Source organism: Saimiri boliviensis, chromosome 14 (assembly GCF_048565385.1).
Source record: "Saimiri boliviensis isolate mSaiBol1 chromosome 14, mSaiBol1.pri, whole genome shotgun sequence".
Classification (NCBI taxonomy): domain Eukaryota; kingdom Metazoa; phylum Chordata; class Mammalia; order Primates; family Cebidae; genus Saimiri; species Saimiri boliviensis.
Genome location: NC_133462.1, coordinates 93,755,417 through 93,768,598, shown reverse-complemented (window position 1 = coordinate 93,768,598; position 13,182 = coordinate 93,755,417). Strand labels below are relative to the sequence as shown.

The 13,182-nt window shown below is 66.2% G+C and overlaps 1 protein-coding gene across 22 annotated transcripts in view; it reads left to right on the top strand.

The window, feature by feature from the left end:
• OBSCN (obscurin, cytoskeletal calmodulin and titin-interacting RhoGEF) overlaps positions 1-13,182 on the top strand; it is a 156,940-nt gene that overhangs the window by 142,543 nt on the left and 1,215 nt on the right. For 20 of the 22 annotated variants that reach the window (XM_074385464.1, XM_074385453.1, XM_074385467.1 and 17 more), the window contains 22 exons: positions 795-894; positions 1,231-1,355; positions 1,805-1,917; positions 2,119-2,287; positions 2,506-2,587; positions 2,659-2,859; positions 3,516-3,576; positions 3,953-4,030; positions 4,266-4,438; positions 4,645-4,671; positions 5,265-5,417; positions 5,495-5,540; positions 5,974-6,051; positions 6,289-8,251; positions 9,097-9,177; positions 9,484-9,594; positions 9,748-9,915; positions 10,809-10,931; positions 11,124-11,294; positions 12,208-12,289; positions 12,450-12,689; positions 12,887-13,110. In XM_074385464.1, coding sequence (XP_074241565.1) covers positions 795-894; positions 1,231-1,355; positions 1,805-1,917; positions 2,119-2,287; positions 2,506-2,587; positions 2,659-2,859; positions 3,516-3,576; positions 3,953-4,030; positions 4,266-4,438; positions 4,645-4,671; positions 5,265-5,417; positions 5,495-5,540; positions 5,974-6,051; positions 6,289-8,251; positions 9,097-9,177; positions 9,484-9,594; positions 9,748-9,915; positions 10,809-10,931; positions 11,124-11,294; positions 12,208-12,289; positions 12,450-12,689; positions 12,887-13,110 — 4,569 coding nt within the window. The remainder of the gene's footprint in view (positions 1-794; positions 895-1,230; positions 1,356-1,804; positions 1,918-2,118; positions 2,288-2,505; positions 2,588-2,658; positions 2,860-3,515; positions 3,577-3,952; positions 4,031-4,265; positions 4,439-4,644; positions 4,672-5,264; positions 5,418-5,494; positions 5,541-5,973; positions 6,052-6,288; positions 8,252-9,096; positions 9,178-9,483; positions 9,595-9,747; positions 9,916-10,808; positions 10,932-11,123; positions 11,295-12,207; positions 12,290-12,449; positions 12,690-12,886; positions 13,111-13,182) is intronic. The other 2 variants (XM_039464328.2, XM_074385450.1) reach the window with 1 other exon arrangement.

Sequence of the window (13,182 nt, the reverse complement as noted above, 5' to 3'; positions counted from 1 at the left end):
CGAGGCTGGGGCGGGGGTCTGGGAGGACCGGCTCTGGTCCTCACTCTCCCTCTGTCCCTTGGGCACCAGGGGCACAGGGGCTGAGCGGACCACCCCACCCAGGTGCTGCTTGGACTGTTCCGGCAGATCGCGGGCTCCCCTCCCAGGCCTGACGCTCGTTCACTCTGCCCAATGCCACTGAAGAGTGGGCACGAGTTGGCCTGCCCTGCCCATGGCAGGCACCCTTCCCACTTGCCCGCCTGCCCGAAGCTCACGTGTACCTGACTCCTATAGCCTCCTGCTCTGCCTGTCCCCAGCCCCACTCCTCTACCCAGTCCGCCCCGGGGGCCTCCTGTGCTCTCCCTGGCGGCAGGGTGGAGCGGCGTTGAGGGCCCTACCTGTGGCCTCTGGGCAGCCCCACGGGGCGACGCCCTGACCCTCCGGGTCCTGCCCACCATCTCTTGTGTGCTAGGAACTGTTGAATGCCCCTGCACCCACGGTGCTGAGACACAGCTGCCTGCCCTGCCTGGCTGTCAGGGAGTGTTCTGGAGGGCAGAGGCCACGGCATCTGGCTGTCAGCCTGGCGGGTGGGCAGGGGCCTCGGGGCTGGCGGTGCCAGCACAGAAGTGGAGATTGCCTGGCACATGGGCTCTGCAGGGTGGCAACGGCATGTGCTTGAGCTGTGGGCTGGGGACTGGGGTTGGGGCTCAGGACCCCTGGAGCCCAATGCTCTGCCTGGGCTCGCCGAGCCTGGGATCATGAGGACCTGCTACAAGCACTGCCCGGGCTCCCTCTCATGAGGCCTCGTCTCCCAGCAGCCGGGCCCCCGAGGATGCCACAGCCCCTCATCCACGAAGCCCCAGAGCAGGAGCCCGAGGCCTGTGCCAGAGCCCAGGAGCGGACTGTGCCCATTCGGTAACCTCCCCAGACTGCTGGGTCCTGCAGCGGGGCCAACCCCCAGGGGACATCCCGGGGCAGGCAGGGAGGGCATGTGAGCATGAGGTACGGGGTGACCTCCCGGTACACTCCCGGCCCTCACTACACTCCCTGCCAGCAGCCACCCCACGCAGGACAGGGCAGGGAGGAGAGACCATCTTAGGAACACGAGGTGGGAGGTGTGGGGGCTGGCCCCATCTGTGCCAGCCCAGAGAGGCTCTGCGGCAGCCCCTCTGAGTGTTGGTGGTAAGCAGGGACCCCCCCCCCATCCCATCGGAGGGCCTGGCGGAGCCTCACTCCGATTCCTAACCCCAGGATAGAGGGCGCGGCCTGGCCCGGGGCAGGCACAGGGGAGCTGCTCTGGGACGTCCACAGCCACGTGGTCACGGAGACCACGCAGACGACCTACACATACCGGGCCGTGGACACGCACACTGCACGTACGGGTCGGGCCCAGAGGGTTGTGAGTGTGATTCCCTTCCCCTGCCCGACGCTGAGGGCATCTGCACATCTGCGGAGGCCACGCATTGTGTCCCGGCCTGCCCCAGCCTGGGAGCCCCACATTCCGCCTCACCGTGTTCCCTGAGGGGCCGGGACCTTCTGCCGGGAGAGGCAGATGGCGGTGAACTCAGCAGTTCCCTGTCCCTGAGGGCACAGCAGAGTCAGTGCGCTCCGTCGGCCGCGCAGCTCCTGCTGATCACCTGGCCCGCCGAGGTCGGACTGGGAGAGGCAGGGGTTCCACGGAAGCAGCACCCCGACTGTCAGAAGCCTGGGCGGTCCGAATGGGGTGCTGCTGCCCACAGCGTATCTCAGGGCCATTGACCACCCAGGCGTGGCGAGCTGTGGCTGGCACCCAGGGGTCTCCACGGTTCCCTCCCTGCCCTTCCAGGGCCCCCATCCATGCAGGTGACCATCGAGGATGTGCAGGCGCAGACAGGTGGCACGGCCCAATTCCAGGCTGTCATCGAGGGCGACCCACAGCCCACAGTGACCTGGTACAAGGTAGGAGCAGCTCTAGGTGGGTGAGAGTCAGGGATGGCCCTGGGAGCCGGGCAGCCCACAGGAGGGAGTGCCGTCCACACTGTGCGCTTCCCCGACATCCCCTCCACACCGGACGTGCACCGGAGGCACTCTCAGTGAAGAGTGGGGGGTGGGGTCCCCCAGGGTGGGCTGATGGCAGCCCTGCCGGGCCTGTACCTCCAGGACAGCGTCCAGCTGGTGGACAGCGCCCGGCTTAGCCAGCAGCAGGAAGGCACTGCGTACTCCCTGGTGCTGAGGGATGTGTCCTCGAGGGACGCCGGCGTCTACACGTGCTTGGCCCAAAACGCCGGTGGCCGGGTGCTCTGCAAGGCAGAGCTGCTGGTGCTTGGGGGTGAGTCCGTCGACCCCTCCCGCACCCCAGGCTTTGTAGCTGGGCCAGGTACAGGTCTCGGCTCCACGGGGCAACCTCTTTTCCCACGGGTGGTTCCTGGATAAGTGTGGTCCCACAGCCTTGGGTCCGGGGAGCCCCTCCCATCACCACCACAGCACGGGGCTCCGTGGGGATCCGGGGGTCACCTTTGCCCATCCCAGCCGCTTCCCACTCCTCAGGGGACAGTGAGCCGGACTCAGAGAAGCACAGCCCGCGGAGGAGGCTGCACTCCTTCTACGAGGTCAAGGAGGAGATCGGAAGGTAGCGCCCCGCCCCCTTTCCCCTGGACCGCTGAGGCCTGGGCCGGGGCTCCCTCACTCCCTCCTTCCTAGGGGCGTGTTTGGCTTCGTGAAGAGAGTGCAGCACAAAGGGAACAGGATCTCCTGTGCTGCCAAGTTCATCCCCCTGCGGAGCAGAACTCGGGCCCAGGCGTACAGGGAGCGAGACATCCTGGCCACGCTGAGCCACCCGCTGGTCACAGGGCTGCTGGACCAGTTTGAGACCCGCAAGACCCTCATCCTCGTTCTGGAGCTGTATCCTGCCCTCAGGCCCCGGGAGGGCTTGAGCAGGGGCAGGCCGGGGCTCGGAGGAGCCATGTGTGTGGCATCCCCTGCCTGGCTGGCTGGGAATTTCCTGGGAGTCTTCTGTTCCATGGGGCAGTGACTGGAGTCCCCTGGGGGTGCTGGTAGCCAGCTGGCCCTGATGACCTGACACCCTCAGCAGGGATGGCGGGGGTTCTCTCCCACTGCAGATGGCCTTACAGAGAAAGGACCTGCCTGGTCAGGCTACTCTGAGGTTCACCCCGCCACCCACAGAGCCTGGTCTTGGGGTCACCTCTGGTGCTCTTGACAGGCTGTCAGCTGGACACATTCCCCCCACCCCGAGTCGGCATCCTCTTCGAGGGGAGAGGGTGCTGGATGGGCTCTATGCAGAGTGGACAGGATGCACCGTGCCACTGCAGTGGGGGGCCTCAGTCCCCAGGGTCAGCCTGCAGCCCCTCCCTCTCCTCAGGACTGGGTGTCATCTGGGGCTAAGAGGGGTCCTGCCCCACCCTCCTCAACCCTGAGCATCACCGCACTGCCCCCAGAGATCAGACGTGCCCGCAGTCCTGGCCTCCTCACTGAGTGTGGGTGTCCGGGGCAGGCAGGTTTCAGCCCCACAAGCCTGCTTTTCCTTGACGGGATCCCAGGTGCTCGTCCGAGGAGCTGCTGGACCGCCTGTTCAGGAAGGGCGTGGTGACAGAGGCCGAGGTGACTGGGCAGCCACCCACCACTGCCCCAGCCCCCGCTCAGACAGCGTTCCTGCAGACACAGCCACAGCCATAGCCCTCCCTGGCTCAGAGGCCCCTGGAGTACCCTAGGGCCTCCGGGGCTCCTGACCCCTCGGCTGGACTCCACAGGCCCCGACACCCCACCTCACCTGGCCAGCTGACCAGCCCGGCCCTCCCCTCCCCTGCCGAGGGTCACGAGTCCACCGTATCCTCCCCGCCTTTGAGGGATCCCCTGGCTTAGGGGCACATGAGCCGCTCAAGCCAGGAGGCAGCTGGGCGTGAAGGGGAGAGGGAGGCTGGGGCGGGGGTCCCGCCTGAACGGCAGCCCCACATGAAAACGCTAAAATCCGTCGCAGGTCAAGGTCTACATCCAGCAGCTGGCGGAGGCGCTGCACTACCTGCACAGCCACGGCGTCATCCACCTGGACATAAAGGTCCGTGCGTCCCCACCCCCCGCACTCCAGCCTCACCGAGGGCTTGCTTGTCTCCACGGACGGGGAGATCACCGCCTCCTGTCCGCCCTCCAGTGGAGCAGAGGCTGTCCTCAAATGGCTGCGCCGGGTGCACCCCACCTGCCCCCCAGGCCTCCGAGTGTCCCCGCCAGGCCCAGCAGCCCCAGGAGTCACCCCCTTCAGGCACGGCCCTCACCCACACCCCTCTCTCCCACAGCCCCCTAACATCCTGATGCTGCATCCCGCCCGGGAAGACATTAAGATCTGCGACTTCGGCTTCGCGCAGAGCATCACCCCGGCAGAGCCGCAGTTCAGCCAGTACGGCTCCCCCGAGTTCGTCTCCCCCGAGATCATCCAGCAGACCCCTGTGAGCGAGGCCTCCGACATCTGGTGAGTCGGGGGCGCGGCGGCTGCAGCTTCTCCGGGAAGCCAGTTCCCACGGCCAGCTGGGCCTCGCCTCCGCCCCAGGGAGGCAGCCGGCAGTCTACTGGGCCTCCCTGAACCCGGCTCCTCCTCCAGCCCTGGCTCTCCCCGTCCCGGTGTGTGTGCCTCTTACCTGCGGGCCTGGGGTGACAGCGTGTGGTTCTGTCTTGCAGGGCCATGGGTGTCATCTCCTACCTCAGGTGAGCAGAGCCCTGCCCCATCAGCCGCCACCTCCAAAGCTGACCCGAGGCCCCTCCCCTGCAGGCCCACTGAGGACACGCGCACCACTGGCTGCTCCCCAGATCAGAGACTGAGACCCAAGGGGCAGCTGTCTTGGGAACAGGCAGTCAGCCAACCCTGATAAGAGCTTTCTGCCCAGAGTGTCTCAAACACCCTGTCATCAGAGGGCTGTGCCAGGTCACGAGGCAGCCAGGACGGGGGGTTGTCCAGCAGCCCGTCGTGACGGCCGCTGCTGCCCTGAGGATGACGGTGGAATAGACTGAGCATGGACCTTCTCAGCAGGCTGATCTTGATCCCTGCCCCAGCCTGAGCCTGGATCCCCATTTCAGACTGAGGCTGGTGTCCGCCCAGGCTGACCCTAGATCCCTTCTGCAACCTGAGCGCAGATACTCACCCCAGGCTCGGCCTGGGTCCTTGGTCCAAGCTGAGGCTGGATCTCTCTGGGCAGTTCAGAGAAACTTGCCGGGCCTCTGAGAGCCAGATGGGAGTGGGGGTGAGAGCCCCTCCACAGTCAGGGCTACATCTGAGAGCCAGGCCTTCCCTCTGCCTTCAGCCTGACCTGCTCGTCCCCGTTTGCTGGCGAGAGTGACCGTGCGACCCTCCTGAATGTCCTGGAGGGGCGTGTGTCATGGAGCAGCCCCATGGCGGCCCACCTCAGCGAAGACGCCAAGGACTTCATCAAGGCTGCGCTGCAGAGGGACCCGCGGTGAGTGCAAGCCCGGCTTCTCCCGCCCCGGGGGCAGCTGACCACCTGGCCCTTCCTGAGCCTTCCTCTCCCCGCAGGGCCCGACCCAGTGCGGCCCAGTGCCTCTCCCACCCCTGGTTCCTGGTGAGTACTGGGCTCAGCCCCACACCATGCAGGGGGTACCTGAGGCCAGCAGGGGAAGGGCCTCTGGGCCACAGGGCGAGTGAGCACAGAACTGTAGCGTAGCTCAGCCTCTGCCCAGCCCAGAAGACCTCTGTCCCTGTGCATCCGTGAGAGACCCTCAGCCTGGGACCATGTTTCAGTGCCCCAGCCCCCAGCAGGAAGCAGGGAGAACTTGGAGGAGCTCTGGGACAGGGGGTTCGTCGCCTCTGGCCTTTGCCACCTGCCCCACCTGGACATGTGGGGTGAGGGCGGTGCTGTCCTGGATCCAGGGGAATCCCAGGGCTGAGGCTGTGCCAGCCACCGAACCCCTCCCCGGCAGGGCTTCCACCATGGGGGGGGGCCATCAGAGCACCAGGGTCTCCCTGCCATGTGGCTGCCCGCTTCCGTCCCCTAGAAATCCGTGCCTGCCGAGGAGGCCCACTTCATCAACACCAAGCAGCTCAAGTTCCTCCTGGCCCGAAGCCGCTGGCAGGTGAGCCCCGCCTGCCCGAGCAGGGACCAGTGAAGGGGAAACCGAGGCCCCACAGGGCTGGCCATGCAGCTGGGAGTGTGGAAAGCGGGGAACTGGAGCGGGGCTCCTCTGAGCACACTGAAAAGAGGGAGGAGTCATCGGCTGGGCACAGCGGGCTGGGCACAGCGGGCTGGGCAGAGGACCCTGGAGCTCCTGGGTCGCCCCCTGCTGATGCCCACTGCCCCCATGCGGTCCCAGCGTTCCTTGATGAGCTACAAGTCCATCCTGGTCATGCGCTCCATCCCTGAGCTGCTGCAGGGCGCGCCCGACAGCCCCTCCCTCGGCGTGGCCCGGCACCTCCGCACAGACGCTGGCGGCTCCTCCAGCTCCTCCTCCTCCTCCGACAATGAGCTCGCCCCGTTTCCCCGGGCCAAGTCGCTGCCACCCTCCCCGGTGACGCACTCGCCGCTGCTGCACCCCCGGGGCTTCCTGCGGCCCTCGGCCAGCCTGCCTGAGGAGGCTGAGGCCCCCGGTCAGCCCGCGTCGCCCGAGGGTGCTGGGCCACAGGCAGCCCAGGGCTGTGTGCCCCGGCACAGCGTCATCCGCAGCCTGTTCTACCAGCAGGCAGGTGAGGGCCCCGAGCGCGGGGCCCCGGCCCCAGGGAGCAGGCGGCACCCAGCCCGACGGCGGCACCTGCTGAAGGGCGGGTACATCGCGGGGGCGCTGCCGGGCCTGCGAGAGCCGCTGATGGAGTGCCGTGCGCTGGAAGAGGAGGCCGCCAGGGAGGAGCAGGCCAGCCTCCCGGCCGAAGCGTCCTCCTTTGAGACCGCCCTCCAGCTGCCTGCCCCTGGCACCCACGCGGCCCCTGGCCGCAGCCGCTCCCTGGCACATGACCCTCCGAGCATCCCCCGCCCCTCCCTGGGGGCCTGTGGTGAGGCACAGCGACTGCCTCCAGCCCCCTCCAGTGGGGCCCCTGCCAGGGACGTGGGGCACCCTCAAGGCTCTGAGCAGCTTCCATCCACTGGAGGCCACCTAGGCACTGCTCAGCCAGAGGGGCCATCCCTGGACAGCCCTTTGGGGCAGCCGGCCCCTTTCTGTCACCCCAAGCAGGATTCTGGCCCCCAGGAGGGCCGCAGCCCCCACTGGGCACTTGCCCCACACCCTCCCGGCTCCTTCCCTCCAGGATCTTGTGAAGAGGCCACCTCAGTACCCTCGAGCCACCTCCTGGGACAGCCTGAGGCACCCCCCGCCCCAGCCCAAGCAAGCCCCCCGCTAGACTCTAAGATGGGGCCGAAACCCAGCCCCTGCAGTTCTCCAGGGCCAGCCCCCCAGGCGAGCTCTTCCCAAGTGAGCTCCCACAGGATGGGCTCCCCGGAGGTGGGTGCAGAGCCTGGCCCCTCCCTGGACGCTGAGGGCTGGTCCCAGGAGGCTGAGGATCTCTCGCCCACCCCAAAGCGGCCTCAGGAGCAGGCCACCACACGGAAGTTCTCCCTGGAGCGTCACGGGGGCTATGCCGGCGTGGCTGGCTATGGCACCTTTGCCTTCGGCGGGGATGCGGGAGGCATGCTGGGGCAGGGACCCATGTGGGCCAGGATGGCCTGGGCTGTGTCCCAGTCCTCGGAGGAGCAGGAGGAGGCCAGGGCTGAGAGCCCGCTGCCCCAGGCCAGTCCAAGGCCCATGCCTGAGGCCAGCAGGACTCCCGCGGGGACCCCTCCAGAGCCCTCCCCCTGGGAGGACGCCGGGCAGGTCTCCCTGGTCCAGATCCGGGACCTGTCAGGTGACGCAGAGGCGGCCGACACAGTATCCTTGGACATTTCCGAGGTAGACCCCGCCTACCTCAACCTCTCGGACCTGTACGACATCAAGTACCTCCCGTTCGAGTTTATGATCTTCAGGAAAGTCCCCAAGCCGGCTCAGCCAGAGCCACCCTCCCCCAGGGCTGAGGAGGAGCTGGCCGAGATCCCAGAGCCCGAGTGGCCCTGGCCGGGTGAACTGGGGCCCCAGGCGGGCCTGGAGATCACGGAGGGGCCGGAGGACGTGGAGGCGCTGCTGGCGGAGGCTGCCGCGGGCAGGAAGCGCAAGTGGATCTCGCCGTCTCGCGGCCTCTTCCGCCTCCCTGGGAGGCACGTGCCGCTGAACGAGCCGTCGGAGCTGGGGCTGCGTGAGAGAGTGAAGGCCTCGGTGGAGCACATCTCCCGGATCCTGAAGGGCAGGCCGGAAGGTGACCCCCCCACCCCTCACCCCACCCACCCCACCCTAGGCGTCCTGCATGTCTGGGGCCCCCAATCTGCACCTGGGGTTACCGCACTCCAGGTGATGGCAGGAGGCCATCGTGGTGCCCGCCAGGGTCTGGGTACCTCCCACACCTCCTGTCCCTGCCTCAGGGCTCTGAATCTTGGGGTCACCTCTGCAGCCCTGACACTGCTCCCCAAGGGGCAGCTGAGACCCAGCCCTGGAAACTAACATAGCTGCGGAGGCCTGGGGAGGCTGTAGGTGGGGTGCCCCTGGGGAGAGAATCGAAGGGCCAGAGTCTTCCTGAACCAGATCCTCCCTAACCCCAGAGTCCTCCCGACTGGCCCCAGACCCTCCCTGCCCCAGACACCCCGATACTGGGCCCTCCCGACCCCAGATCCTCCTGAGTCCTCCTTGACTCCACAGTCCTCTCTGACCCCAGACCCCGGAGCCCTTCTTGATCCATAGGGTCTGGCCCCAGACCCCACCTTACCCCAGACCCTCCCTAACTCCATACCCTATCTGACCCCAGATCCTCCTGACCTCAGGCCTCCCGACCCCAAAACCCTTCCCAACCCCATCGTTCTCCCAAACCCCAAAGTCCTCCCTGGCCCTGGACCCTTCAGACCCCGTGCCTGGAGGTGGGGAGGGTGCCTGCTCATCCTGCTTCCTTTGTCCTCCATGGCCTGGGAGTCTGGAGAGCGGGCAGCAGGGTGGCCGACCCCGACTTCTTCCTGTCCCAGCTGCTCGGGGTCCTTGCAGCAAGAGGCGGCTGGTGCTGCCAGGGGGCCGGCCTCCTGGCCATGACCTCCATTGGCCCCCTTCCTCCTGCAGCTCTGGAGAAGGAGGGGCCCCCCAGGAAGAAGCCAGGCCTTGCTTCTTTCCGGCTCTCAGGTCTGAAGAGCTGGGACCGAGGTGAGCAGGCCCAACACAGAGACCCGACCCTATCACCTCTCAGGGTCCCACCAGAGTGTCCAGACCAGTGGGGAGCAAGCTTGCACTCACAGGGGTTCAGGAACGAAGTCGGGGCCCTGGTGGGTGTGGTGAGCTAAGCAGTCTTGGAGGACTTTCTGGAGGAGGTGGTGGTGGTGCAGCTGGGCCAGGCTGGGGGATGGGGGTGGGGGGAGCAGGGCTCCTCCTGTTATCCCCACTGCAGGGTCCAGGCCACGCTCTGGGACCTGGAGATTACCCCTGAAGGCTCACCTCACCCTCCCTTTTCAGCGCCGACATTCCTAAGGGAGCTCTCAGATGAGACTGTGGTCCTCGGCCAGTCAGTGACTCTGGCCTGCCAGGTATCGGCCCAGCCAGCTGCCCAGGCCACCTGGAGCAAAGGTAAGAAGCTGTCGGAGGAGCTGGGGGCCGGGTGACATCAGGTGAGGGGCCATTGCTGGCCCCACAGGATGCCTCGCTATCTGGAGGGAACCTGAGACCAGGGAGAGGCGTGGGGCCTGGCCGTGGCACGAGGCTCGCTCTGTCCTATTGCAGACGGGGTCCCCCTGGAAAGCAGCAGCCGCACCCTCATCTCGGCCACCCGCAAGAACTTCCAGCTTCTGACCATTCTGGTGGTGGCAGCTGAGGACCTGGGTGTGTACACGTGCAGCGTGAGCAACGCACTGGGGACAGCAGCCACCACGGGCGTCCTCCGGAAGGCAGGTGCGTGAGCTGCACGGGGGGTCCCGCCAGGCCAGGCCAGGGTGGCTGGGCTGGGGCTGCTGGGAAGCCTGGTCCTGCGTGGGCTGCCTCCGGGGCTGTGCGCTGGTCGTTGCAGTGTCCCCTCCCCCACCCTGAGCTCCCCACAATGAGTCGCAGTGGGGCCAGGTACCACACATGGCCAGGGCCCCAGGAGGCCTTAGAAGGTCAACACAGAGGTCTAAACGCACGGGCTGCCCTGGGCTGGCAGCCGGCCCTGGGAAAACAGCCGGACAAAGCTGCTAGCCATACAGGGCTGCGAAGGAAGCTGCTGTGCCACACTCCCCGCCAGGGAGAAAGCCCAGCCCACACCGCCGCCTGCCTGGAGAACTGAGTTTCTCTGGCGCACACACAATCCTCGATCCACCTTCCCACGTTCCCTCCACGCCCATCCCTCCAGCACGGGCAGGATGGGCTGCTGCCCGCTCTGTATCTCAATCAAAGCCCAGTTCCCTGCGGCGTTCCTCAGGTCGTCGGGGGCTACAGGCCTAGCTCTGGGATGCCCAGCCCAATGCCCCGGGGTGGGGGCGCCTGCCTGAACCTGTGCAGGGCTGACCCGGGAAAGCCCAGCAGCCACACCAGGGCCCCTCTGACCACAGCCTGGGCCCCTGCACATCGTTCTGGTCACACCCAGGTGAACAGGGCAGGCCTGGCAGGGCACACACCCCCCAGCCTCTCACCAGGAGAGGCCCCTCCTACCAGTCCCTCACTGTGACTGGATCCTGCATGAACAGGACCAGGGAGGGTGGGCTCCAGAGCTCTGGCAGCTGCCAGGATGAGGCAGGGGCCAGCCGGGGAATTGCCCCTGGAGGCTCTGCGCACACCCTGGAGTCACTGATGGTGGCAGCACCTTACAGAGCGCCCCTCATCCTCACCATGCCCGGACATCGGGGAGGTGTACGCGGACGGGGTGCTGCTGGTCTGGAAGCCCGTGGAGTCCTATGGCCCTGTCACCTACATTGTGCAGTGCAGCCTAGAAGGTATGGGGCGGTCCCTGTGACCGGGCCTCCCAGGGCCCAGAGGCTCCAGCTGCCCTCCTGGGGGCCCTGACTAGGGGCCCTTGGGGAGGTACCTGGCCGCCTCTGCTCTGCGGGTGGCTTCGGGTTTCTCCACCCGCCCTGACGTGGTGTGTGGAGGCCTCAGCAGCCCCTCACACGCTCCTGTGTGGCCAGGCGGCAGCTGGACCACACTGGCCTCCGACATCTTCGACTGCTGCTACCTGACCAGCAAGCTCTCCCGGGGCGGCGTGTACACCTTCCGCACGGCATGCGTCAGCAAGGCAGGCATGGGCCCCTACAGCAGCCCCTCGGAGCAAGTCCTCCTGGGAGGGCCCAGCCACCTGGGTGAGCCACACCACACTCGGGGCTTGCGAGGTAGGAACAGCAGCCGGAAGAGCCAGCACATGCTCCGGCCTGCTCAGGGTCTCTGTAGCTGTCCACTTCCTTCTGGGAGAGAGCTGCTCCTGGGCTTAGCATTGGAGGCCTACACACTCCAGGGACCACCTCGCCCCCCCGGTCCCCTTCACTCACCTGCACTCCCACGCGCTTGCTGGTGAGCACACAAGTCCATTCTGCTTCATGCTGAGTGTCTGTAGTGACTGTCCCATGCTGCCTCCAGCTTTGGTGGAGAAGTGCTGGGGTTGATTAGTAATGTCTGCCCTGGACTTAGGACCGGGAGAGAGGGCGTGATTGCTATAGGTGGTCCATTCTCAACCCCCCTGCCACCCTCACACCCACCCTCACTCAGGTTGGCTCTCACTACTTGCTGTACCCCCTCTCCCTCTTGCTGTACCCACACCCCCAGAACCTCAGGACAAGAAGTGGGAATGTATAGGAGCTCAAGCCCCACTTGGCGGGACACGGTGGCTCACCCACTCTGGGAGGCTGAAACAGGCAGATCACCTGAGGTCAGGAGTTCGAGACCAGCCTGACCAAATGGAGAAAACCCATTCATACCAAAAATACAAAATTAACTGGGTGTGGTAGCGAATGCCTGTAATCCCAGCTACTCAGGAAGCCCTGGCAGGAGAATTGCTTGAACCTGGGAGGCGGAGGTTTCGGTGAGCCGAGATCACACCATTGCACTGCAGCCTGGGCAACAAGAGTGAAACTCTTATCTCAAAAAAAAAAAAAAAAAAAGAAGCCCCACTTGTCACTTATCAGGGGGCCTGGGAAGGGGTCATTGGAGAGGTGATGAGAGCTGGGGCTGTGAAGACACCCCTCCACCCCCTCTAACCACCCGTCCCTCCTCCCACAGCCTCTGAGGAGGAGAGCCAGCGGCAGCCAGCCCAACCCCTGCCCAGCACACAGACCTTTGCGTTCCAGACACAGATCCGGAGGTGCAGGGGTCTTGGGGGCTATGGGCGGGTAGAGCCAGGGCTTGGACCCCCCTTGCTGGGTACACCTACCTTCTCACGGAGCTGGGTTTCTGCTGCTCTGAGTGTTGGGGATGGCGGGGAGGGGACCACCCACCAGCCTGACCTCTGTTCCCTTGGGCAGGGGCCGATTCAGTGTGGTGCGGCAGTGCTGGGAGAAGGCCAGTGGGCGGGCACTGGCTGCCAAGATCATCCCCTACCAGCCCAAGGACAAGACAGCCGTGCTGCGTGAATACGAGGCCCTCAAGGGCCTGCGCCACCCACACCTGGCGCAGCTGCACGCAGCCTACCTCAGCCCCCGGCAGCTGGTGCTCATCTTGGAGCTGTGCTCCGGGCCGGAGCTGCTCCCCGGCCTGGCCGAGAGGTGAGGGCTGCCTGGGCTGGCGTGGCTCAGCCGACGCACGGTCTGATGCACTGATGGACGCAGGCCTCTGGGGTGGGGCAGGGGGACCAGACCCCTCTGCACAGCCAGCACCCCTTACAGCCCACGGGGCGTGGTCTCAGCCCTGGCCCCGGTGGCCGCAACCCGAAGTCTGTGCTGAGCGTCGTCTGCGCCCCCAGGGCCTCCTACTCAGAGTCCGAGGTGAAGGACTACCTGTGGCAGATGCTGAGCGCCACCCAGTACCTGCACGCCCAGTGCATTCTGCACCTGGACCTGAGGTCCGAGAACATGATCATCACCGAGTACAACCTGCTCAAGATCGTGGACCTGGGCAGTGCGCAGAGCCTCAGCCAGGAGAAGGTGCTGCCCTCGGAGAAGTTCAAGGACTACCTAGAGACCATGGGTTCGTGTGTGGGCAACTAGGGGGACCTCACCTGGGGGGCAGCAAGAAGTCCCCTCCCCTCCAGTGCTGTCC